Here is a 27939-nt window from a genome sequence, read left to right on the forward strand (position 1 = left end):
TCAATGATCGCTGCTTCTCCTATATACCCCAATTTGTATACCAAGAGTAATGTTAAACAAGCGGTGTCACATATCCCAATAATATTTTAATTATAAAATGTAGCATAGGTATTTCCTTTTTTTTATGAACTCTTGTTGATTTCAAGTGAGTTAATTTTCAGCAATTTCCTTATTGCACAAATAATTTAAATGAGTTGATCATGGTTATTATTGTGAAAGAAGTTTTTGATCTGATTTCTCTTGTGACTCATGATGATTGAGGAATGATTAAGTTTATACATTGCCAAAAAAGTTACTTAACACTGATTTATGGTATCAAAATAGTACCTATTTGTCAAAACAACTTTGTTGTAAATATGTATGCCTCAAGCAAATTTCTTTCTTTTAAGTTTCAAAATTTGACGTGAAGTGTAACAAGTGACTTTGGCTCTCATTACAGGAGAGGGAAAGGGTGAGATTGGAGAGGTTGAAGGAGGAGAGGGAAAGAGTGCAGATAGTTCAAGGTGCAAATGGTCCAATGGTTATTCCCGAGACTCCCTCCGACCTTGGGTCTCCCACGATTCAGCCTCATGTAATGCATCATCAGCACATGGTCTACCAGCAACATTCATCTCCCGTTCAAAGGGCACATCACTATTCCCCAAAAATGGCCGTCACGAGAACAAACCAGATGCTCTATTCCGATGAAGATATTGCTGCCGAGCTCGGGTAAGTGCACCAAGCAAAAAATTGATGCGGTAAATCAATGAGGAATGACACGTTATACTCTTTTGGAGTTTTTTTGGAAAAAATTTTAATTGTTAAAAAAATAAAACTTTTTTGAAAACTGCATTAATCAACCCAAAGATCAGATTGACAGATGAGGGTAGAGCTCACCTAACACTAGCCTTAAATGGCGTGTGAAATTCAGATATCAGGGTGGAGGGGCCAATTTTCTTTCCTTGTACCGCCTGTGGTTATCCAGGAAGGTATGGTACCTGAAATCACACAGCTTGGGTTGAGAATGCCCCAAGGCATGCCCAGGAATCGAACCTGGCCCCTCTGGTCAGTAGCCCAGTGCTCTATCCCCTAGACTACTGTATCTTATAAACAATAAATACCCCAATTAAAAGGGCTCACTTGTTGAAGTGAGTGCAGATCCGTGTTGACCTAAAAGGCTAGGATAACCATCTGGAAAGAACTGGCTGTTTAAAAAGGGTATTGTAATAGTTTAGCCCCCTTCCCTTTTATGCTTCAGATGATGGAAAGGATGTTGTGTAAGAAGAAAGATTATGGTACTTTTTTGCTCCCAACTTCAGATTATATAGTGGTTTTGGGGCATGAGTCTGGCCACCAATATCTGATGCAGCGATTGCAAATCAGTTTTCCCCTGAAAAGCTTAAGTATCTGAATTTACACTTTACATTGGTCACTAATGTAAATTCAAAAACTTCTTTTAATTCAATGCTCCAAGGATCTTATTTCCCAGGTTAACTGGTCAGTTTTATCATTCCATTATCATCTCATTTTTATTTTGATTTTGCTCTGTTTTGGTCCCATCACTGACATTTCTAAACCCTTTAATTTTGTCCTTGTAGGGCAATGGACTTGGGGCCAGGCCATCATAGATGGCAAGGAAACCAGGCAGTTCGGGAAGAGCATAATCCTGACTATTATCATGCTAGTTTATCTGGTGGTGAAGATGATCATTCAGACTTTGGTTTGAATCCTGGAATAAGTGTAGAAGAGGCCAAGAGAATGCAAGAGGAGCAAGATGCTGTGAGTATAAATACAAATAGCTATCAATTATAATTTTAAAATAATTTACTTTTTAAGAGCTTTCAGTAATAGTTTTCTTTTAGTAATTTCTTACTGACTATTAATATTTTAAAACTCATCAAAGGTTACCAAAGTAATGTCTGCAGCTACAAGCTACTCATTAGTAGTTAAATATGTAGTAGGTTTGCAGTTAGTAGTGAAATAATTGAGTTAGTTTGGTGAAATCCTGTTATAGAGAGTACAATATACACTGATAATCTTAAGGTACAGATTATTGCACTATGATTTTTTGTGTAAAGGAGAACTGGAACAGCAAGACCTGTATATTCATTCTTTAGTGAACATTTTATATTAATAGTGGTTTGAAATTGCTTAGCAATTGAGCTGTTAAGATTTAAGTATTTAATTGGACACAAGTGGACACTGTCTAAGCCATTTCAATAGTATTTCTGAATATAAGGGCCTTCTGTGGCTTGTTTTTTTTTTAATATTCCATGAGATGCCGGCACTGCAATTGTTCATAAATGTATGTTGATGAAAAATTTGCCCTAATAAACATTGCCTTTTCTGATTGATTTTGTAAGTCGAGACTAGAAGATCAATAAGATCCTTAATATTGGCTGTATTAGCCATGTAATAAAGGTTCTAATTAAAGTGAAAGATGAGTGCATTAGTAAGAGGGGAAGCTAAGATTAAAAAAGGTCCGATGTCCAACTAGCTATTAGAGGAAATGCATACAATGCACAGGCACCCAAAGTCTGATCTGTGCATTGATCTGAAGAGCATATTTAAAGCAATAATGCTCATATTATTTGTGTGAAGGAGGTAAAGTATGACTTTTCTACCAACTCCTCTCTGGCTTATCATTCACTGGATAATGTGCTGTTGAAAGGTGGTGGGTGCGGAACGCCCATAAAAGTTGGTTGGGAACAACACGAAGATAATACTTTGATGTTTGCATTTGTAATCTTTGGTCATCACTAGTCACAAGATGGTTGATGGTTGATATTCCTTTCCACAGTTGTCAATCCCTGCCATGCACCCTCCCCTCCTTTCATTTGCCATTTGATCATCTTCTCCTTTATTGCTTCTATATCCTGCGAGCATTACCTTATTCATGTCCTTTCATGAGCATCTCATCATCTTCAAAATATGATAATAGATGAATGTTTGTGGTGTGAATTGAGCATACACCTGTCATGCTAAACTATTGCTTTTACCTAGGGGCATGCAACTCAAACATTGACCATTAGTAATACTATCTAATGCAGCCAGAGTAAAAAAATAACCTACTCAAGTGAATACTGAATTCCACTATAAGATTAGAAAATAAAAATCAATGTTTTCTCTGGAATTCAGCCGATATGAGCTGTAGAGGTTCAGTATTTAAAAGCCTAAAAGGTTATGTAAACCTGTGAGGTATGGTATCATAGCAAATTGGGAAATGTTACCTGATAAATAATGGACTCCTGAACATGTTTTTATATGGAAAAATGCTTTATCCCATGCCTTTCCTGGAAGGCATTAGATAGAATGTGAATTCAGATCAGGTAATGTGAAAGAATTGTTATTACCTTAAATTTCAATGATCGCTACCACCATTGTATTTTATAATAAATGTAATACTATACCATGTATCCTTAAGCTTTTTGAATTATATGCAACTACTGATTAAAAAACTGTCTTCAGTTTAATAAATAACGCTAAGGTGTCAGTAAGCAATTTTTAAAATGGTATATTGCTAGCATACAGCTGATAATATAATACTTGCTTTATGGGTTGTATAAAATAAGCTTGATTTCCTCCCCAAAATTGATCACTGTGGCTATACCACTGATGCTTTATTTGTATAGTAATGGAAGTTATTGATGTTTATTATTATTATCTCCAGATATTATCAAATGCAGATAATCGGTCATTCGCACTGGATGTATGATTACAAATATGATATGATAGTATCTGCAATGCCTTAATTTTTAAATATGTATTTACAATCACCAAAATTAAGGCTTACCAAATAAAGTTGTTAAAGTATATGTGACAATAATTACATTCTCCACCTGTCCCAAGACATGTTGTGTAATCCATAGGTATCAAAGTCGAGCAATCACAGAGATGAGCCTCTGAAATACTAAATATTTATTATTACAATATGAAAATTGAAAGAACTATGGGAAGCATGTTGTCTTAAAAATGTAAGATGAATCATTATTAATAGTTTCCAGGTTCCATTTCATACTTTCGCTTATGATCTGAAATACACAAGGTGATGGCTACTCTAGCTTTTAAGTCATAATAACTATGTCGCAAGTGATTTAAAAAATCAACATTGGTGATAACAAGAACTCGATATAGCAAGTGATATTTTAGATTGTGAGCTCTTTTTAAGATTTGACTAATTTTCTTTAAGCATGGAATCCAAAGCAAGTACTTTTTTCATGATTTCTGTGGTTGATGGGTGACTTTCTGGTTCATGTATGAATAAATACCATGACTAGAGAAACACTCGTCAATCACGGGAGTTACAGCCACTAAGAAGTCTTTGGTTGATGATGGTGTTTGGCAGGTAACTCAGGTTTCTTATATGCACTCGTGTATTCATTTTGGTGGACCATTATTATTTTTATTTATCTTATTTATTAATATTTATCCATAAAGGTGAATTAAAAAGCACTGGTCAATAATGCTGATGTAGAGGATTGATTTTTAAAACATATTCTGTATGTTTATATGAACATTTTTATGATTGATCTAAAAGAATGACTAAAGTTTCCATTATGTGAAACTACATTATTAAATGTGATACCATTTATTAATTAATGAGCAAAATGAATAAGGAATGCTGTAAGAGTAATAACTATTTATTGATTGGGGGGATAAAATATTTAATATAGTGTAGCAAGTGAATATTGTCTATGTCAAAAATGTAATGAATCATACTTCATAATTTATTTTGGTAATAAGTAATTGATATCTTAATTTAAATGTCGAAAGAGGGAAAATGAAAAAAACTGAGTCTCTTGGGAAATAGATAATGACTTACAAATATCCTAATCTTTACTGTAGTAATTGATTTTTTGCTACTTCTGGCTACATTTGGTGTCAAGTGGAATGAACAGTGGAGAAAATTCCAATTTTTTCGCTTTTTTGTAAGCCTTATGCATAGTTTTTGTCATGCACAGTCAATATTATCCATTGTTAAGTAATCATTGGCCATATTTGTTTGGTTAGCCATGGATTTATTATTTCATCCTGTTATTTTACAATGGTAAAATGTAAGATATGGCATACAACAACAAAAAATGTAGAAATACATTTTGAGAAATAGTTGTAATAAAATTACTGCTTGTCATACCTTGACGAAAATTTTCATTTAGGTCATAAAATCAAGTCTTGACTAAAAAAGATTTCAACATAGATTTAAACATCTGTTATGAGTTGGTATCTTTTAAGCCAATTGAGAGAAAGTTGGTAGAAAGAAAGTAGAAATTTATTACGAAAAAATCAATTGATTTGGTCATTCTTTTTCCTTTCTTTCTGAAAAGAGAAAGAAAAGATCCATTCAAGAGGCTGTACCTTAATCAAATGATTGTCTGTGCCTGATGCTTTGGGGTGTGGTCAACATTTCAAAAAAGAGTTGCTATGTAAATTTATTTTGAGAATTATGATCCATACTGATTTAATTCATCTTATAGTATGTTGTTATGATTTTACTTTTGACTCACTGTCTAATTCTTGCTATTTCCTTCAGGAATTGGCCCGGCTGCTTCAAGAGCAAGAAGGGAAGCGTGGTGGTGGCGGCAGTGTTGATCCGTTGGATCGAGACAGACTCCTTGCGGTGGAAGCTCAGGATAGAGAATTGGCTAGAATGCTTCAGGAAAGGGTGTGTACAAAAAAACCAATCCAAATGTGATTTCAGGATTCACCCTGTCAATTAGGTTTGCTGAACATAGGGTTGCCGCCTATATTTCTGGGTAACACTGGTAGATAACCATGGTTATTAGATGGGGAGGCTCCCACTCCCTACCTCTGGGCACCCTCAACTTAACCCAAGCTGTGTGACTTTATAGGTACCAGAACTCTCTGGGGAAAAAATAAGAGGCATAGGGAAAGGGTCTGACCCCTATAGCCTGATTTGTGAATTTTCAAATGCCGTTGGGCTGGATTACTGCATCCCCGCATCAAATATACCTAATTAATATAAATATTGTTGTATAAACTTGGACCTATCTAACTTGTGAAACTTTGATTCTTCAGGAGCGAGCAAAGGCTCGGAGGGCAAGGGAAAGAGGCAAGCAAAGGGCACTCCTCAAGAAACAGCAGAGGGAGCAGCAGATGTTGGAGAATGCAGCGGTGAATGGGCATGAGGAAGATGAGGAGCCCGAGTATGGCACTGTTGTGTCAAATGGTACAGACAATGAGGCAGAGAACCAAAAAATGGGAAGCCTTGCAGGACAAGGATCATCTCCCAGCCTTCCCCCTCATGGAGCGAATGGGTCAGTTGGTAGGGCTGAAAGGCCTACTGATCTTGATCTCACTGGATCCAGGTCATCTCGTTCCAGCACTGGAGTGAAGGCCAAACCTCGTCAAAGGTAGTTTACAATAGCAGCACTCAAAATTATTGCAAATCACTCTCAAATTGATAAATTACCTTCAGATTAGTGTAATATCTGATTATAGTCACTCCTCATTTTCTATTCATGCTCTTAGGGCAAATTGCTGTTTAGAGCATGTTCATATGCAGTGTTAATAACCTCATTGAAACGGTTGCTGTTCGGACTTCATCAAACTCCTTAATGATGAGAGGTATAGGAACAAAAACAGTTTCTGCATTTAAATATATTGTTCATGACCATTGCTTCAGTACATAGTAGCATCATAAAGGGGGAAATATGCAAATTTCCTCTATCATTTGATTGAATGATGAATTTTTTGCATCGTTGTCAAAATATAAATTTCTTATTGATAGGGTAGTAATGGGTCGCGGTAGTCCAGTGGGTAGAGCGTTGGACTGCTGACCAGAGGGTACTGGGTTCAATACCCGGGCAAGGCACTCTGGGCACCTGCAGCTCCACCCAAGCTAAAGTGATTTTTCGGGTACCAGGTCTTTCTGGGAAACCATAACCGGCACAGGGAAAGGAACTGGCCCCCCTACCCTGATGTGTGAATTTTCACATGCCGTATAGGGCTTAGTACTGGGGGATCTCTACCATCACCTACTAAACCGACCTTCGGGTTGATTACTGTGTTTATGTTTTAGGGTAGTAATGATGAGAGTATTTTAACTCTCTTGGATGGTGGAGACATTTAAAAATTCTGAATTTTAATGGCATTTTTCTAGATTATTTAAGTTATATCATGAAGCAACCGGGTAGTGTACTTTGCTCATTTAAAGTTTCTGTGAATACATCTATAGGTTGTGAATAAGCTTTCTTTACCATCTGAACTTGGCCTCCTCTTAGGTCTCAGAACATACCCTCCGAAAAATGAACTTAAATAGAGCGAAAATATCTTAATGTAAAGTTTTATTATGCATGGTTTATTTATTATAATACAAACTTGTAGTGTAAAAATTATGTGAATGTTAGTCTAAATACATGTAAAATTATTATGGTGGTGGGGAAAAATCAAGTAAATTATTTGAATGGTGATGGCAGATTGTGGGTGTAAAAATAGTTTCCTAGAAATGAACATTATATTGGGGCGATTACCTCAATGTTGAAAATGAACCATATGTATTTGTTCCACATTTTTTCCTCATTAGTTTTCATTAGTGAGCCTGTAATAGGAGCAGAAAGAAAAGCTCAGGCATGCTCATGAAAGTTTTGTTAATCCTTGATAGGGAAGGAAGGTCCCAGTAACTAAATCTTGCAAAACTTTCTGTATGCTTAACCAAAAAATACCCATTTTAATGGTTAAATCACAATTGCAGATGGTTAACACATCGTCAATATTTGGGTTGGTCAAACAATTGCCAACCCAACCCCTGTGCTCAGGATTTAAAACTTATCTTGGAGGTTGCCATTATTAAATCCCTCTATAAAATTTTTTTGACTAAGTTACAGTGCTTCATGTATCACCTTATCTGTGATGGTATGGCCTGTATGTTGAATCTTTTAAATGACCTCTAACTCCAATCCATCTCCTTGTGTTATATTGCAGGGCATGTTGCCCTTTCTATGATTTTTGTAGCATCTCTATAAGATCTATGCCCCTTCCAATCTCAACTTCTCTTTGGCATTTATGTTAAGCATACCAGCATTGTCTACAGAGGATGTTTTAAAAAATAATTCGACCTGAGAAAAATATTAGGAGCTTAGTTTGTAAGTAATGACTTAAAGTATAGGTATTTCCTCTCAAGTTCTTCCATTAGTATGATGTTTGAATCCCAGCCATCAGAGCGTCGAACTGATTGTTAGAAAATTATTCATCATTGGAAATAATTTTTTGAGGCTTGGTGTCTTCAAGTACACAATTAGAATAATAAGCACCAAGATTTATTAACAAAATTAAAAATTGGCAAGAAAATGAGATACAGATAAATTTATTGCATTATTTTTTGTTAATTGTGTTATAGATTGTATCTTTAAAAGATTTAAGAGTCCTGCTGAAACTATTGTCAGCCCACAGGCTCAAGAATGGGATATTACAAAGTTATCTTATTTCTTTTCAGAGTAGAATTATTCAAATTTTGTTTGGAAATTTTTGTGTTGTACATTATTTTATTATGATACATAAGTTTAAATATTTTATAAATTATGTAGATTATTTATTTAATATCCAACATTATTTTTTTCGTTTTGGACTTGATTTATTAAAAATGGTGTTTGTAAATTATTATTTTTTTAAATTGCATATTACATTTTCTGGTATTTTTGTAGTAACAAGCTGATGTGGAAAATCCTTGTACATATGCATGACATGATTACCAAGTGGGGTGTGCTGCTTTGTTATTTGGTCGAATATCATTGCAATTTGTTGTAGGTATCCCGATCCAGAAGCCATCGAGGTACTTCCCTCTGTGGGTACTGCAGATTCTCCGTCCATTGGATCATCTCGCTGTGCCAACATTGCCATGGCCATAGACCCCACCTACCCTAGGCGTGCTCACCCAGCCTCTCCTCCCTCCCCTGCCATATCCTCACTTTCACGGGGATCATCTCCCGCAGTTGGGGCTGTGGCGGGGATTGGCTCTTGCAGTGCCTCTTCCAGCCCTGGCATGTCCCTCCCTCCACCTGGTTAGTTCTTGCCTTTCCATGCACTCTTTTGTAATATTCTCTCGTCTTCATAATTTTAATGCAATGCTCAATGGTTTGGTTGGTTATGGTCAAGATTTGGTGTACAGATTGGAGTAAAATATGATTTCTTAAGATTCAGAAGTAGTTATTGATTTGGCATTTGATTTTGTCCCTGTTTTATCCTATGTATGCTGGGTTTACGGAAGTAAGTAGTCATTTTTCCAATGTTATTTGTATCATTAATTGTATCATATGCCCAAAAACTTGAGTCATTTCTCCCTAAAATAATTATGTAAAGCTGTTTTCACGTGTTGGTGAAGTGCTCTCCGATTGAACTAAAGACTGATAGTATGGATGTTTTACTAATGTTTAATGGTGTGTTAGTGAGTGATATGACTGTTCCCATCAGTATCTATGCATGGGGATCTTGCTGTACAGCTTCAACATTCATTTGGGATAAGTGAAGTAAGCACTCTTGGATTAATCTGAATTTGTTTGATCCTAATGTTTTTAAAATTATTTTTGAATTCTCAGTGTACTCATGTTGCCCCATAAATTGTTTTTATATGTGCTCGTTAAGTACTAGAAAATTTCTGACATCATATATTCAATGATGAACCATTAACTATTTCCAAGGCCTCAGCAATTTCATGAGCAAGTAAAATTAGTGAGTAATGTTCATAGCTGTTATTCCTCTATGTAATGATGTTGGATAATTTTCTCACATAATTCACATGCACATACCAGTCAGTTTATCCGTATGAAATGCTAAGTTCTGAAATCCGTTAAAAAAACAATCTTTTATGCTGAATTAAATTAATAACCTGTTAAGGGTAACTGTTATTCAAAGCAGGGTTGAAAATTAAGCAATAAAACTGGGGTGGATCTATTAAGTTGTTGTATATCAATTATGGTGAAGTAGGTACGTATTGTTACTCTTATTTATGTCAATAATATTTACTTGGTAATGCTTTTTCTCGCCGGCATTTGATAATGATTTATTCCTAACCTGAAATGCTTCATGTTTCTCCATTTATTTATTTGTTGGTATACTTCTAACTTTAAAACTTGTTAATAGGCCTTATAGAGATTATATTGGGGATCGAGATGGTGCGGGGGCTAACGTACTGGCTTCCCACCCAGAGAGCGTTGGTTCAAATCCCAGCGGTGTTGAATATTTTTCAGAGGTATCTCGATCCCTACTTGAGGTGCTTTGTGGAGGGCACTTTGAGTGAGTACGCCGTCCGTCGGATGGGACGTTAAACTGCGGACCCCTTGGCGCCTTTCGTAAAGAGTAGGCTAATGCCGATGCCGGGTTTCTCTCCACCCTTCATCCTTTCCTGTCCATCCCCTATGGTGCAAATGACCTCAGTTGTCGGTCGCCTCCCCTCAAAACTACTACTACTAGAGATTATATTCATGAAGTTTTGGCTGAGATGAAGAAAAGCCATCCATTAATGTGTCCCTTGACCAGGCTAAATAACTATATAACAAGTATGGCATTCTTACAGGGATGAGTTCAGGAATTTCAATATGTTTCAAATGAAACATTTTACCATAATTTCAATGTGTAATATTGAGGCAAATTGAGATACTTAAACAGTTTGGTTAATTAACCTATAAAAGGAATTAATATTCACTTTCTTTTGTACTTATATGTATCCTTATTCATGTATGCAACTTTAAGTAAAAGTATATTTTTGTAGATTTCCTTGTTTTCCCTATATGAGCTCAAAATTTCAGCAAGTTGGAAAAACTGCCATTTTTAGGGTATGGGAAATTAATTTTTGCATTACAGTGTCTATATTTTTGTTTCTGTGGCAAGTAAAAAAATTAGGCTAAAATTTTATAAATATTTTTAGATCAAAAAAGTATATTACATCATATACCTAAGCATGCATGTGAACGGAGGTATAAATTATCAAAGGCGGCCAGTGTCGTCATTCTGATGCCTACGGTCCGGGTCTTTATTTCCATTATTTGTTGGTGAACACTTTGAAATGTGATAATCAGCTTAAGTTAGTACTTTCCTTCATTAAATGAATGGTAGGTAAATAATGAAATATTTAGTGAGGAATGTTATTTTAAGGTAATCAGGATTAGGTTGCAATGTGCATAAAAAGAGTGATTGCTATTTGACACCCATCTGAAAGAATGTTCATTTAAAAATTGGATGAAGTTCTAAGGAAATTTATTTTGGGTCATCAAATATTGACAATAGAATGAAGTAAGTGTTGCAGATTTACGAGAAAAGCTTCATTCATCAAGAAAGTGCCTTCATTCATCAAGAAAGTAAGTCATATCTAGGTTTTTTTAAAGGTTTGTACAATAAAATCGTTTAAATCCGGCTCTTTGGAAATTATTAAAAAAACTACACTATATAAGGCATCTAATTAGACAATTTGGATTAAATTAAAGGAATAATTGTTTTCACCAGTGATTTAAATATTTTATCTTCCTTGTTACACGTTATCATAACGATAACTTCAAGTTACACTCCTCAATATTTGAAAGAAAGCCTCTCTTCCTAGCAGTTGCATATAGTGGGGAATATATGTATATATATTTTTCACCTTGAATGCCAAAGCATTAATACTTCCACCTTTTTTGTAAGGTATGAGAACTTCTTTTGAAAGACATTAATTTTGTTGAAGGTTTTAAGAGGAAGGTTTGTGGTTCATGAATTTTTTTATATTAATAATTTACGTTTGAGTGTGTGATGTATTGAAATACAGCATTCTATTCAAGAGCTCAAGTTTACTCATTATAACAGAAGAAATAAAACGAAAAATTGTCTCATATCTGTTAATTCATTTAGTGTACCAGTTGGAAAAATCCAAGTTTTAAGAATAAGGTTTAATTTGTAGCATAAGATAATCACTTAAGGGGGACCTACTTACATGTGACCCTGGGGATTGGTAGTATTTCATAAACTGCTTGACTATTTAGTTGAATTGCAATATTGAAGAATTATTTCAACTTGAAAATTTCACTGAGACGTAATGAACCTCAGTCTAGAGTAATTATTGAGAACATTAAGATTTGAGATGTGCATCAAGAGATTTTGTTTTTCCAGGAAGATTGGAGACATTTCATCGTTGGTCTATTTCATTTGAGGAGCATCATAAAATTCCTTAAATTCTATTTGAGGGGAAGTAATGTGTGAAATGTCATTTTTCTTTGACTAAAGGACTATTTTATTCGTTTAATCTTATTCAAGGAGATTGTATGATTTGTGAGAGTTAATACCAAAATGATACAAAAATGTGAACTCTCTAATCTTAGGTTTTATCCATGTTTTTGATCTTTAATAATGTTATTATGCCACATTTTTGAAGCCCCATGCTTAATTTTTCCCCAGTGTTTTAACATAATATGAAAAAATAACTGTATTAGTTATTTATTATGTAATTCTATTTTTAGGCACAATATTTTATTTGATGGAATCAACATTTTGATATTTTAAATATTTCTATTTAAATGCCACAGACTTTGAAGATGATGACAGTCCTGCTCCACCGTATATGCCTATACAAGGTCAACGCCGTACATCCTCACTGGAGAAGAAGGGGAAGAAAGGGAAGCAAAAGGATGGATGCAGGCAGCAATGACTATAACTCAAGTTTCTGCAGTCCATTTTCCATTATGGGTCGCTTTTATTTGGAGCCCTTCTTTCGACAACAATACCAAATAGTGTTGTAGTCACTTTAATTATTCCAAAATCCAAATTACAGAAGATTGGAGATGACTCAGTTTTGTTGTTTCATAAGATTGTTTTCATTTTGTAGCAATTTTAATTTATTTGAATGACTGAATATTAATGTATACATAATTCTCCATGAATACTCTAATAGAGCAGAAATGAGATTTGTTAAGTACACAGATAGAGGAAATATATTTATTTCCATTATTATTGTTTATTATTTTTCTTATCCAAAAGAAAGTTATGAATTTTTTATTATAGAATATACATTTTTGTACTAATGAAGACAGTAATATGAATGTAACACACACATACTCATGTTTGGCCATTGTAATTGCTGTAATAATTATTTCATTCCTTTTGTTGACTTTTTTGTAAATCATAGCTCATATTTTATACAACAGTATTGTTGTACAGATTTTATAATTTAAATAGTAATTAAAAATGTCTCAATGAATAATGTACCTATCCTAATCAATCTGATTGAAGCTATGATGTGTGTTTGTGATATATTTTTGAGAAAAATTCTCCTCATCCCCAGGAAAAGGGATTGTATGTGTGTGGCCTAATTGTTTTGTGTGAACGTGTAAGCTGTTTTGGCTAAATCGTCAAAATGATATTAACCCCAGATAAAATATATAAGTGAATATCCAATCTGGTTTTAATTTTCCTTAATACCCTAATTTTTAACTTGAAGCAATAGGTATTGTTGTCTCATTTAGATACCATTTTCATAAATTAATTTCAATTGGCAATGTATGAGCTTGCAAAAATAACAATTATCTCCATTTTACATTGACTACTATAGTGTGTTTGCTTAGGTTTTAACTAAATAAATCAGATGAGTAGGTTTGAAAATAAGTTTTAATATTTTATTATAAATTGACTATGCTATCTGTGTTATGTGAAATATTTGTGAGAATCCAAGTAGTTATATTGATTGATGATTTTTAATTAACTTTAATTGTATGTTATGTGTCCTCCAGGGAAGAATATGAATTGTAATTGAGTATCAGGAAACTAAGTAAAACAATGTTTAGTTTCCAGTGTAAAATTCTCCATGCGAAGATTTATGGAAAGATTTTTGGCCCAGCAAAAGATAAGCTTTAACCTCTCTTCTTGAATCAATCTATCTTGGCATTGTTTATTTTGTGTTGAAGATAAGGAATAGTGAGATAGTTTTTAATCTGATAGTATATCATTCTTGTGAACTTCTGGTAGCAAGTCTTATCTTTGATGACACCTTAGTTGCTCATTTTCTAACATTCGGAAGGGTATTCAGTTCAGTAATACTCAACATTATTAATAATGGATTTCCCTCTGCTCTTTTTATTTGTCTTAATCTTTGGAACAAACTCTTATTGTGAAGTATTCAATGATAGTGATGAGAAAATTGATTCATCCAAGCTCACAGGCCCAGTTGTACAACTGAGTAATGGATATATTCGTGGAAAAACCACCAAAACTTGGAGTGGAAAAGCAATGTACTCGTTTCTTGGAATTAGATATGCTCAGCCTCCATTAGGAGAGTTACAGTTCAAGGTAAACTAGTACATCCCTAAATGTTCAAATGATTGCTAGAGATGTATTCTTCATTTGCTATTTATTCATTTGTCCAGGCTCCTATAGAATGGTCAGAATCATGGCCAGACGTGAAAAACATGCATTTTGATGGCAACAAATGTCCCCAGCTTACATTCCCAGAAAGGAAATTCCAAGGAGATGAAGATTGTCTTTTTTTAAATGTCTACGTATCAAAGGTGAATTTAATTTGTGATAGCTTAGTAAGAATATATCTTTCTTTATTTTTGTGAAAACATTTCATCATGTTGTTTTACATGTTCTTGAATTTTTTAAAAAAAGAATAGCAATGTTGATAACAAAGTAGAAGTTATTGAAACAGAATTTTGTTCTGAAATGATGTTTTTATTGAGGAACTGCTAATGAATTCTTAGAATATTATGGTTCTTATTTGAGTTTTAGTGCATTTGTTAATTTAAGCAAATATACAATATTATATGCCGCATATGTTGGCAGTTGTAGATCCTATGCATGGCATGGTATCTCGAACGCTGTATCCTGAACGCATACATTTAATCATTTTTCAGCAATGGTGATTCTATACTCAGTCATTGAACCATAGTTTATACAATTCCTTTAAAATATTTTTACTACTCATCCTTGACTAAAACACTCCTATTGACATGTGTGAGTCAACCTTACTGTCTGGACCTCTTGAGAGAGAGCTCAATTAATGCATATTCTCTAGATGATAGACACTTTCATAAATGTTCCTTAGAATCCCATATTTTAAACCACTATAACAACCTGATGATTAATGGACAGGTGATGCTTGAAATCACCTCACACTTTGCTCTATGGCTAGCAAAATATCGTAGAAGGGGAACCAGGTTATTTTCCAGTACCAGCTATGATTTTCCAGGAAGGTTAAGGGCTTATAAAATTATAAAAGCTTGGGATCCTCAGGTTGGGGAATCTCTTGTGTTTGGTCATGGGAATGTTCATCCAAATATAAACTTCCAGAAATGTAATATCTCACCTGACACAGTGGTAGATACAAAACTTTCAGAATTAAGGACATTTCCCATAGGGAATTATAAGCTAAATGTTAAAGGTGCTTGCCAATGCACTATTATTGAGATACTGGGGTCATAACGCTCCACCTTTTCATGCCCAGTGTTTTGATAGTCATCGTCAAAGTCAATGCTATGTTTCTCTCTCTCTGTCTTCCACTATAAAATCATAGATTCCATATCTACTGTTAAATACTGGGTTTACTATGTGAGCAACTCAGCACAAAGAATCTCCTTGAGTTTACCTTACAAAGATCTAGAGGTGAATGAATTTCCACTGCCTAAGCAATATTAGTTCTGGCTTGTGATTTGTTCAAAGGATTTTCATCATCTACCCGAGCTTTAAAAGTATTTGAAAACTACTGCAGGTAGGTGATACTAATGCCATTTGATTCTATTGTCACTAACAGTTGGTGAGTGATGAAACTCAAGCTGCCGAAAAGTTGAAAGTTTTTTTCTTTCTCCATGGTGGTGGTTTTACCTTTGGATCTGGTATAAGTGAAGAATATGGGCCACAGTTCCTTTTAGAGCATGATATGATTCTAGTCATCCCTAACTACAGATTGGGACCTTATGGTTTGTTTCAATTTATATCTACTTTATTTTTATCCAAATATTTTAAAATTGACATTTACTGTAGTGAATAAAACTGATTTTTTTAAAAATTGCAGTAATCGCCATTTAAATGAATTGGTACTTGATTTTTCCTCTTGATTAATTTCTCTTAAAGAGTAATTCGGCATTTAACTCCTTACATGGTGTATTAAAGGCAAATGGATAAGAAAATTCTGGCCGGTAAGAGAAGAGGATTTTTTTTGAAGGACAGTAATCTTGTAATTCCATTGTTTCTTATGCAAACATGAGTAATTCTTTTAAAGCTCATAAGATAAACCTCTAATTAGCTGATAATATTGTGATTCTCTTACGTCTTATGCAATTTTTGTATGTGGTCTATGATAATTGCACATATAATTTCAAGGAAAGAAATGCATATGTTCTTCACTCCAAAATAATTTTAATGTGTTGAAATTTCAATGGTTGAATGCTATGACCACTAGGCTACCAACGAAAGTCCCAACCAAAACCATTAACCATCACTAATAAAGTAAGTGCCAGTATGTCCATTTGTAATATATATATATATATATATATATATATATATATATATTACAATGCCAAACGGCAAACAAATACTCATTCACATAGAAATAGATGTAAGAAAAAGGGATAGGAACACATATAAAGGACGAACACAGTAGAGGTGGGGAAAGCGGAATCAGGCAAATCACAAATGGAAAAATATTTCCTAGAGCAGGACTTGAACTCTGGATCTGTCCATATATATATGGAAATATCTGGAGATATATATATATATATATATATATATATATATATATATATATATATATATATATATATATGTGGGTCGCGGTAGTCCAGGGGGTAGAGCGTTGGACTGCTGACAGGAGGGTCCAGGTAAGGCACTCTGGGCACCTGCAGCTCCATCCAAGCTATGTGATTTTTCGGGTACCAGGTCTTCCTGGGAAACCATAACTGGCACAGGGAAAGGGACTGGCCCCCTACCCTGATGTGTGAATTTCACACACGCCGTATAGGGCTTAGTATTGGGTGAACTCTACTATCACCTACTAAACCGACCTTTGGGTTGATTCCTGTGTTTATGGTTTATATATATATACGTATAAAAACACAGATGTAGATTTTTAAACCATAGAAACACAAAGAAAGGACACTCACATATGTTGTTTTGACGTTTTGGCGGCACAGCCATCGGCATCAGAATCATATTCTGATGACTACGGCCGTGCCGTAGCATTCGTAGGAGACATTTCCTATAAAATCTCCTATCACTTTCGTACTTCACTCAAAGTGGCCTTTTAACTAACCCTTACTCTCTCCAAACTCATAGCTAATGGCAAAGACAAACAGGATACACTTTTTAAATCAAGCATCTACAAACTAAAATGTGATAGTTGCAATACCTCGGTTGGTCCAACTGGGAGGAATTTCAAGACAGGAGCCAAAGAACATGCCAGGTGTCACAAAAATCAAAATTCCATTCCCTCTTTGCAAAACACCTCATAGATTGTAAACACAATAGCATTTTTGTCCCAGAAATACTGCTTATCCTCCATAAAGGATTGCACAAGGATGCTCTCGAGCAAATTGATATTCGAAGGCACTTGGCAGACCCCAAAACAATGCTTTGTAATGAACAACTATAATAATAATAATAATAATAATTTTTATTTGTCCAGAGACCATCATACAAAAAAAATTGTACATAGTATAGGACACGTCAATATATACAATAATACACAATGTAAATACATATGCCTATTCTAAGTTTCATGTTCCATGAAATTCCTAATAGAATAGAACAAATTCCTTTGAAGAAAAGCTCTCAATTTTCTTTTAAATAGATAAATGTTTTAGCTGGATTTCAGGTCCTCGTTTAGCTTATTAAACATAAGGAGACCCATAGATTTAGGGCCTAGTGCGGTGGTTCTAGTTCTTACGTAAGTTCGGTGCAGATCATTTTTAGACCTGGTCCCTTAGTGGTGAATACCACAATTTGTGTCATACATTGAAAGGTTTACAAAGGTGTACACCAGTAATACATAGATATAAATACATGGCAAAGGTAGAATGTTCAATTTATGGAATAATGGATGACAGGGAGCATTATGCTCTGCTTTGACAATTAGCCGTACGGCTCGCTTTTGAATTTTAAATATTGTGTCTGCAAGCGGAGAAGAACCCCAGAAAAGGATACTATATACTATACAGGAGTAGATATTTGCATAATATATTGACATGAGGACATCCATTGTTACGGTAAACCTGATGCTTCTAATAAGGAAGCAAACTATACACTCATCCCTCCCCTCTCCTTTCCGGAAAACTGACCTTGAGGGAAAACAAATCCAACTGTTCAAAATACCCATTTGCCCCAACCCCTGCCATGCCCCTGATCACACCCAATGCTACGTCATAACCAAGGCACCACCGCCTTTCCCTTCCCTTACACGAAAAACCCCTACCCCTGCCTTTCCACTCTCCCTCCAATCAGCCTTCCCCTCTCCTCTGTCCTAAGGGTATATGTTCAACTGCTGCATGTGAATAAAACTTGTACCTGATGATACCGCAAGTTGGTGAAAGGCATTGTATCTTAAAATAAAGTCTGAGAAAATTTACAAACTCATATAATATGGACATTTTATACCACCTTACTCATGCCCCATTAGTAACTGATGTAGAAGTAGTATCAAACTCAGGCTTTATCAATTATGGTTTAGGTATCTGAATAACTAGTGGGTGAATAGTGAACCAATGGGTAGACTCTGGTCTGGAAAGTGAAGGCTCTATAATCAATTCAATGCAATGGCTCTGGGACCCTCAGTTATTCTCAGGCTGAGTAATATTTTGGTTACCTTATCTTTCTGGGAGCTGCTAGTGGCAAAGGGAAAGGAACTGCCCCTCTAGTCTGATGAGTGGATTTCACAGGCAATCAAGCTTGGTATTAGGTGGTTTCTACCCTTATCTATCTCCCTACCTTTTAGTGAATGAAGAGCAGACATTTTTAACCTTCCAATATCAGTAGATTTAACATACAAGTGCGTTAGTTTATTTCAGTCATCAATTCCATTACACCTTGCAAAACATTTTATGTAGGGTGCCTCATGTACATTAAGCAACTACCATCAAGGAGGATCTAACCATCTTTTATTGATCTCTTATAATGTAAGCAAAACCTTGTAAAGCTAGATAACTAGAGGTCCAAAGAATTAGAAAATGATTGAAATTATTTTTTATATCTCATTGTTTCAGGATTCCTCAGTATGGGAGATGACATTCTTCCAGGAAATTTAGGATTGTTGGATCAGCAATTAGCTCTGAAATGGGTGAAAAATAATATTGCTGCTTTTGGTGGTGATCCAGATCATGTAACACTAGGAGGATCACAAGCTGGAGCAATAAGTGCCCACATTCATGCATTGACTCCATCATCTCATGGTATAAACTATACACTCCTTTTTGCCATGTATAATGAATCATGGAGCTTTAATCACTGCAATAACATTTTAATAGAGATGAGTAAAAAGAGAAATTCTCTCCTAGGACTCTTTACCAAAGCTATTGCACTCACTGGCAATGCTCTCACTTCATGGGGTGTTGTTGACTCAGAGGATGCTAAGCGAAGGGCTCTGCGGCTGGGTGAACATCTTGACTGTCGACCTGGAAAGAAAAATAAGCAAAATTCTGAGCTTTCTTCTATTGAACTCCTGTCATGCATTGCCGAGAAAGATGTTGAATCTGTCATATGGAAATCTCAGTTTGTTTTGGTGAGTAATAGCATTTAAGGTGGGCCAAATATTCTTCTGTTGCTCTAATGTTGTATCATAACATTATATTAGTACTCTAAACAGAGGCCATTGCTACAATTCAAATGAAGGCCATGATTTGAGGATGCAATCCAAATCCAAACAACTCTAGCATGGTGCTATCATTTCATCCATACATCCAAGAGATCATATTGCCATCCTCTACACCACTCTATTTGTTCACCAAGCAGTGCCATCACTGAGATCAGAATGTGAACAGTGAGTAGGAACAGCAAGACAGAACATGTGTGGAATGTGATTTTAACCCATATTGTCATAACACATTAGTCGTTTATACTATTCTTGTGAATGTACTCAAGTTTGGACATGCCTGCGAATATTTAAAATGTATTTTCCTATTAATATAAATCTGTACTCATAACTATGTTTCTATTTATCTTTACCTTTCTTATTTGGATATCTTTCTTCTGTTTCTGAATCTAATGCTACTTGTTCATCTTTTTTGTGGTACATTGACTCTTTTCTTCATTTGTTTAAATAAACATAAATTTACCCCCCTCTGTAAGTGTATAGACATCATATTCATGGCACGTGCTTTGTTCCATATTTATCATCTATTCCATCTTTTGTCTGGTACATTGAGTCTCTCCTTCATTTGTGTTTATAAAAATGAATATTCCCAAACTACAAGTTAAATAGTTCCCACTTCTCTAATTCAAAATGTCTAAGACCTTAAAATTTACTATTTGTGCTTCATTTATAGAGTAAGAAAAGATTTTTAAGATATTAGCAATTTTAGAGCATTATTTGGCTCCATTTTTAGGCCCACAGTACTTGGGTGCTATTCCACTTTTTTGTCCCATTTTTATGCAACACACCCAAACCTACTTGAAAGTGACCAAAATAGATTCCTACACATTGCATTTTATTGTATCGTATTGGTTTGGTCGTAAATCATTTGAAATTCATGACAATGTTATCAGAATTCAATTAGATCTATTGCCCATGGATATATGCAAAGGAAATTTGCTGACTTAATGTTTTCATATTGCTTGCTAGGTAATTAAGTTTATTACCAAGTGATTTTAGAAAAAAATAAAATTTAATACATTTAAAGAGCTGCTAAAACACATGCCACTTTCAGTATTCCTCCCTCATCAACCAAATTCACATGACTTATGTCATTGTGCAGGGATGAGGGACTATAATTATACATCTTATAATACAAAAATTTTATCAACAGTTTTCTTGAAAAAAGCTATCCAGGATTTATCAACCTGAAGGTTGGTTTGATAGGTGAGGTTAGATATCACCCAACACAGCTTAATGGCATGTCAAATTCCCACATAAGGTTAAGGGAGTTTCTTTCCCGGCATCACCTGTGGTTTCCTAGAAAGATCTGGTCCCTGAAAATCACACAGCTTGGGTGAAGCTGCGGGTGGCCAGAGGCATCACTCGAAATTGAACCAATATGAGCCAATCACATAAGCTTTGAATTATGGCAACAAACTGTATCTTAACTTTATGGTGCTTTTTATAAAATTGTTGGTTTTGATATTTATGTTTAATTCTGGGACAGCTAAAAAATGCTGAATTTGTAAGATTGATGTGTTTTTAAAGATTTTTGTACAACACTTGATACTTATAAATAATTTCTTGACAAATATATATTAATCGCTGCAGTTGATTGTTGATATATTAATGCACTTCTAAATAGTTGATCAGTACATATTTAATTATTATATTTATGTGTTGGCACAGAAAAGTATGGTTTGAAGTACTTTTATTTGTCTATGACAGTTGTTTCTTTTCATTTTAATTTCTTACCAAGACTAAATTTCCTTAAGTAAAATTTATTTTATTTGTGTATGGGCAATCTTTGTCCCATAGCCAGCATTTATTTTTTTTATATGGGTATTTATTTTCATCCAGACATTGCACTTTAGCCATGGAATTGAGTTACTTACTAAATTGATGTGTGTTTGCCCAACTATGATACTGATTATGAATCTACTTATACTCTAGGATTTCAACACAGATTTCACATTTCCATTTGTACCTGTTGTGTCCAGCACTGAGAAGCAGCTCTTCCTTAATAAACATCCAAAGCAGTTGCTGGCTGAAGGTGCTTTTGCAGATATTCCATGGATTGTTGGTGTCACTTCCTTGGTTGGACTTCCTCATGCCTTACGTAAATATTTGGGATAAACATTTTCGCTCTGTAATTTTAATTGACAGAGAGAGTAGACTAGTGGCTGAGAATTGTTGAATATAAATGATCGACTTGAATATCAGTAGCAAATTATGTATTGATCTGAATGGCCTCATGGGGCCTCATAAGTAGAGGAGACTATTAAAGTAGGTTTCTTAGTACTTCTTTCATCTCTACATTCCCTCATTCAAAAGGTTTATATATTTTACTGCAGGAATTAAGTCATTTAATATGCACACTAGCTGTTCATAATTTATAGTTCTGATCAATTCATTATATTACTATTTCCTCACATAATTTTGTTGGAAATGAATAATTTGAAGAAAAGAATTTTTGTATATTTTTGCTATTCAAAAATCCATGGCTAAAGTGAACCTATGCTTTTGTAGAAATAATGATGTTTCCACGGGTGTCCCAAGCCTTGAGTGAAAGTCTTGAGACCAGTCTGCCAGTATTTTTGGACCTTTGGTCAGAAAACGAGGAAAATATTATAGAAGCAGGAAGAAGAATAAAGGAGTTTTATTCATTGGAGGCTCATTCTGGATTTGAAGCATTGCAAGTTTTGGGAAAGGTAATTTAGACATCACTTTGAATTCATTATTACCGATTATTTATGATGATAAAGTTTTCAGTGTCTTTTATTAAACAGGTTACTTTGTTTGAAATTTTTTTGATTATTTTTTTAACAGGTTTTCTCCGATTTTTACTATTTTAATACATTGATAGACACAATTAAAGCATATACCTCAAGAAATTCAGCCCCAGTGTATGCTTATCATTTCTCATATAATTATCGATTAAGGAGGAAAATTGGTGAGTAAATGATAAAAATAGATAGTAGATATTGCTATTGTAACCTGATTAGATAATACCAAGATAGGTTATAATAAATAGTAGTTCGAAATATGCTGCACTGAGAACTTATAGACTATGTGGCTTGATGTTTTGTGTAATACACTATCTAATTGATGTTTTTCATTGCAGGAGTACCTCAAGGAGATGACATTGCTCATTTATTTCCTGGAACTCACTACATAATGAAATTGAAGTCTGAAGATTCCGAAAATGAGATTATAAAAATGATGACAGAAATTATTGCAAGTTTCATGAACACAGGGTATGCAGATATTTTCTTCTTTCCTCATTTAATTTTAAAAATTTATTTTTATATATTTTGGACTTGCAGAATTGAAAATAGAATTTTTTATTCCAATTCAAGAAGGGATAACATTTTCCTTTATAACAGAGTCCTTTCAAACTAAATAAAATTTCGCAGGAGTTTAGAGTTTTTTTTTGGGACAGCTAAGGTCATTTGCGCCATTAGGGATGGATGGGAATGGAAGGTTGGAGAGAAACCCGGTTTCAGCATAAGCCTACTCTTTTTGAAAGGCAAATTATCTCAAAATTCCTTTTACTATCATATTGTAAGTTCCCCGAGAAAAACTTTGGTTTCACATTGTTTATAAAAAATTTGATGCATCAACTACTACAATTTTAATGAGAATCTTATGCAAGAGGTTCAACTGAAATAAATAAATTTACTCATGCTAGAAACCAATTTCTTACCAATAAAAATGGAAATAATTTGCAATTCTTATTTTTTCAGGAACCCTGCTACTGTTGCAACATCAAGAAAGCTCCCATGGGATCCAGTTAAAGTTGAAAGCTTAAGGTTCATTGATATTGGACAAAAATCAAACAAAATGATGAATGAAACTGGCCTGTGTGATGAAAGTTATATTTTTTGGAAAGATATCTTTCATTTATTAGAAAATAAAGCTGTAGAGCACAAAGATGAACTTTAAACAGGGAAAAAAACTTTTTCAAGTCTAATCATGTGTGCACATTGAACATTAATATTTATTTGCATTTCAAATTCTCCCAATTTGAGGCGAACAAAAAATGTTCCTTACTTCAAAGAATTTTTCCTCAAATACACTATTTTCTTTGGAATCTTAAGTGTTTTCAATGGGACAATGAATAATAATAATAGTCTTTACTCATCAAAGAAGAGCACTTGCCATGACAGATGTCATCAAAAGAAAAACATATGGAGACATAATTCAGTACTGTGGTGAAGAAATACACATGTATTATAATTTCACTCTTGATAAGTCCAGTTCAAAATATTCACTTAAAGAATACAAGGGGTTTGAAATCAACCAGTCCTCAATAAAATTTTGGAACCCGTTAGGACTAGTCCGTCCTGTAATATGGGAAATTTGTTTTAGAAATTTAAGGCAAGGTTATCTGACTGATTGAAGGTTCTAGAAAATCTGCATCGGATAATGTTTAACAAATTTTTGACTTTATATTGTTGCTGTGCATATTGCTTCTTAATACAAAGTGGTTTACATCATATTTTACACAAATTAAGCACTGATAAATGTACTCATATATGTTTAAGATTGTCATCACTATAGGGTGATCATAGAATCATGTTACCAGTATTGGCTAACCTTTGCTTGGAGGATTTTGAATACAAGTCAACGAAATAGAATGGGTCAAAAAAATGAATGTCATCTCCGCAAATATTGATATTTTGAAAGTTTAAGAAGTAACTGATAAAGATGAAGTATTTGACAGAATATCTTACAGCTTAACATTCCTTCTAAAAGTTTAACATTTTATTGGCAATTAATAAAATTTATGAAAATACTTTAAATTACTTCCGTCAGTTTTTCAGCTGAGACAAGTCAAATCATACCACAATGGATGCTGGAGGTCATCAGTCCTAGTTGCAATGGCTGACAGCGACCCCAGGGGTTTGGGTGAGGATTGGGGAGGAGAGTGAAAAAACTCAAAACTAGCCAGTTTTCATAAATTCTCATATGTTGTTACACTGTCAAATCCACTAATTTTGCGCATTTGAAGGACAAATTTTCCCTAATACATTCTTAAATTCAATAGGCATAATAGGTTTACATAACTTTGATCCCTTCGATGCCAGGGGCAGGGGCATAAACCAGAAAAATGATTTCTACGACAAAGGCCTTTGTTTGCTTGATGTGGCTATTCGCAGAAGTTCAAATTACTCCAAGTGCAAGAATGATGCTGGCCAGAACAAGAGCATCATTTATTTGGGACCAAAGGAAGAGGAGGTAATAGAAGGTAAAGGCATAAAAAAACCATGCACTTTGAAATAAAGAGCAAGAGCAGCTGAAAATGAGAAAAGAGGAAAATATGAAGCAAGATAAACATAACACCTGATGATGATGTGCAACATCAAAACCATGGTTTTGTGAGGTATTAAATCTTTATGTGGAAGTGCAAAGTTTCTATTTCTACCCTAGTGATGAAGCAAGATATTTGTTTAAGGGTATCAAAAGTAAATTTGAAAACAGGAATATCCAATTCAATGAAAATTGATATAATTGAAAATTGAACAAAAAATGCTCCTGAATCTGATATCACAGTAAGTAATTACTTCATAAAATATCTACATTCAAGTGCATCTCCAACAAAAATTACACTACCCACCTTTTTTTGGGAAATGTGATTGACATGGATCAGCAAGAAAGCATGCTCTGACATTGCTTTGGTTGTGCTCTATTATGTGTAAAACCTGATAGATTTACGCCAGAGGTAATACCAATCATTGATTGGAGCAAAATAGACTGACTCAAGCATATAACCCAGTATGAAATTCAGTCAGAAGCAGACCTAAGGATAATGAAATTGGAGTACTATAGTTTTAGAGTTACCCTTTAATGAATACCCAACCTGCATAAGGCAATTTTTGTTTCATAAGTCAGTTTTGTGTTTTGGCAGGAGTCACAAAATAATGATTTGGTAGTTGTGTCCATCCAAAAACCTGCCTTAACTGGTGGATTACCTTATAATAATAATGATAAGGCAATTGGCAAAATACGATGGCCTGGAAAGCCAATATATCCCTCATTGGTGAATTCTGTTTATTGTAGAACTCATTACTCAAAATTCAGAAATGCCAAAGAACTAGTGCATGCATGCTTTTTTGATTTTCTTGAAGACAAGGACAATTACTGCTCTGAACTTGACTGTAGAGACATTGATGTTGATGTGACCAACAATCATGTTAATAGGCGTGATTTGGTGCATTGATGGACAGCTTAGTTAGGCACTGTGAGAAATATATTACTTTCAGAATTTTAATTAGTTTCCTTTTCCATCTAATGCAAACCCTTGAGAGAGACTCCTCAGGTCCTACTTTCTTTTCTGGTCGATTTGGAAGAGGACTCTATTCATGTAAGAAACTCTGTAAGAAGAGTATTTCATTTTGAGGAATTGATAACTTTTTCCTAAAATTACATTCTTCAGATTTAAGGGCAGTTCAATGGCACCTCTAGAATATTTCTCACTCAGTGAACATTGGCATATTCTCTCTAAGTTTATTAAATAAGCATTCTAAGAAATTGTCTCACACACAATGGTTCACTCTTGTTAACAGTGTATTCCACTTGTGTGACACAAAAGGGGAATCATCTTCACAATTCCTGACATATATTAAATACAACATAATAGCTTGCTCACCAGCATAGTGTATTATTAATTATATTGCAAAATATGAAGATGGAGCACAAAATCTGGCTTTCATTTTAGCATTATCTCAGTACCAGGAGATCAATGTGGATAAACAGTGCAAAGTTAATGAGAGTATGTTTATGTTACTCATTCTTAAACTCTAACCAAAGTAATACTCTATGGCAGTAGGGACAACATGAATCAACCAGCCATTTTCATTATTAGGAAGGTCAGGAAAATAGAAAAGGCAAGCATAGCAAGAAATTTTGGTGTTTCAAAACTGAAAATGGCAAAAAATGACTTCAGAAATGTCATAAACTGGCATGAAATTATTATATTGGAGCCTCTGTTTTCTTATAGTGGATAAATAATTACTTGCAAACAATTGTGATTGACCATGGCCTTCCTCAACTGCTATGTGAAGATGTACCATGGAACTCTCAAACAGTTAAAGATTAATAAAAGTTGCAACAGAAGCACCCATGTCATGATATGGATTCATCTGGGTGAGATTACTAGACCAAAGGAAAATAACTTGATTTGAATCCAATTTCAAGAATGAAAATTCCAAGTTGTCAAGGATGTGCCAAATGGTTGGGTCAGACTCAATGCATAGACACTTCTTGCATAATTAATTGCTTGCTAAAAGCTCCAGTGCAAAAAACGTTGCATTGACTGTAGTATGTGATTTTGGAGGACTAGTTACCTGTCATGTGTCATCAATGTTGGTGTTTAGATTGGCTAGTCATCTTGTTACAATAAGCATACTAAGTTAACAGAAACATTTTTGCAGTACTTCCAGCTGGGTGTGGGAAGATCAGAATACTCATTTCAATATGTGAGCATTAGTTTGGTAACTGGTTGCCAACCCAGTTGAAATCAAATTTCATCCAGATTTTCAAGAATTGGGTATATACCTGGTTACCTACTTTATTCGATTGATGAATTTTTTCAGTACCACATATAGCTTATTAAAGAATTTAAGTTGTGCTACTTTATATATTGTTCTCATTATTTGGCCTTATTTAATTTGATAACATTTCAGGCTGCAGATTAAAATGAATCAAGTATTATTTTACCCATTGATGAGTACCTTCACGCCAAGACGTACCTATGTAAGGAAAAATACAGAACCCAGAAGAGGAGTTCCCCAAGGTAGGTTTACAAGAAAACTGCCAATGAACTATGATCCACTCAAAATACTGCGGAGACACTAAGCGATATTTTTTTTTATAGCTTTCTGAGGGCCAGCATATGGAACGACTGATTGCCATTTCCCACCAATCAGACTATATAATAGATAAGCGGGTGGTACTGTCATTTAGTCCAAACAATGGAGAAAGAGTTAGTTTCATTTCCACGAACAAGCATGGAAAAAGGCTGGACCTGCATCTTCCATCGTATGCATTTACTTCTCATTCAGTGAATTTAATCCATACTTACAGAGTCACCTACAGATAACTAACAATAACACCAAAGTGAAATTTTGCCGGCATCACAGTGTGAATTAATAGTGTTACCTAACCAAAAATGTGACATGGGATATTCATACTAAGGATGGATT

General features: G+C 34.5%; 2 protein-coding genes across 5 annotated transcripts in view; both read left to right on the top strand.

Moving 5' to 3' along the window:
• Positions 1-13348, top strand: part of LOC139696202 (golgin subfamily A member 6-like protein 25) — a 94856-nt gene extending 81508 nt beyond the window's left edge. For 3 of the 4 annotated variants that reach the window (XM_071594855.1, XM_071594852.1, XM_071594853.1), the window contains 6 exons: positions 440-708; positions 1578-1758; positions 5510-5641; positions 6016-6350; positions 8743-8996; positions 12486-13348. In XM_071594855.1, the coding sequence (XP_071450956.1) occupies positions 440-708; positions 1578-1758; positions 5510-5641; positions 6016-6350; positions 8743-8996; positions 12486-12607 (1293 nt within the window). In that variant the 3' untranslated portion in view covers positions 12608-13348. The remainder of the gene's footprint in view (positions 1-439; positions 709-1577; positions 1759-5509; positions 5642-6015; positions 6351-8742; positions 8997-12485) is intronic. The other variant, XM_071594854.1, reaches the window with a different exon arrangement.
• A 659-nt stretch (positions 13349-14007) lies between these two features.
• LOC139696548 (esterase E4-like) lies at positions 14008-25955 on the top strand. The gene is made up of 12 exons (XM_071595352.1): positions 14008-14241; positions 14319-14459; positions 15704-15869; positions 19146-19331; positions 19437-19660; positions 21686-21851; positions 22262-22443; positions 22562-22685; positions 22857-22989; positions 23479-23597; positions 24783-24983; positions 25864-25955. Exons 1-12 carry the CDS (start codon positions 14008-14010, stop codon positions 25953-25955), a joined length of 1968 nt encoding a protein of 655 aa, XP_071451453.1.
• Positions 25956-27939: the final 1984 nt, after the last annotated feature.

The sequence above is a fragment of the Hetaerina americana genome, unplaced genomic scaffold, assembly GCF_022747635.1.
Source record: "Hetaerina americana unplaced genomic scaffold, ioHetAmer1.1.p SCAF_7, whole genome shotgun sequence".
NCBI lineage: Eukaryota > Metazoa > Arthropoda > Insecta > Odonata > Calopterygidae > Hetaerina > Hetaerina americana.

Bases quoted from the DNA above. Each gene is read 5' to 3' on its own strand.
- LOC139696548 (XM_071595352.1), top strand. From the start codon at position 14,008: ATGGATTTCCCTCTGCTCTTTTTATTTGTCTTAATCTTTGGAACAAAC. The intron at 19,332-19,436 runs GTATAAACTATA...ATTCTCTCCTAG, and splicing joins ATTGACTCCATCATCTCATG to GACTCTTTACCAAAGCTATT. The intron at 24,984-25,863 runs GTAAAGGCATAA...ATTTTCTTGAAG, and splicing joins GGAAGAGGAGGTAATAGAAG to ACAAGGACAATTACTGCTCT.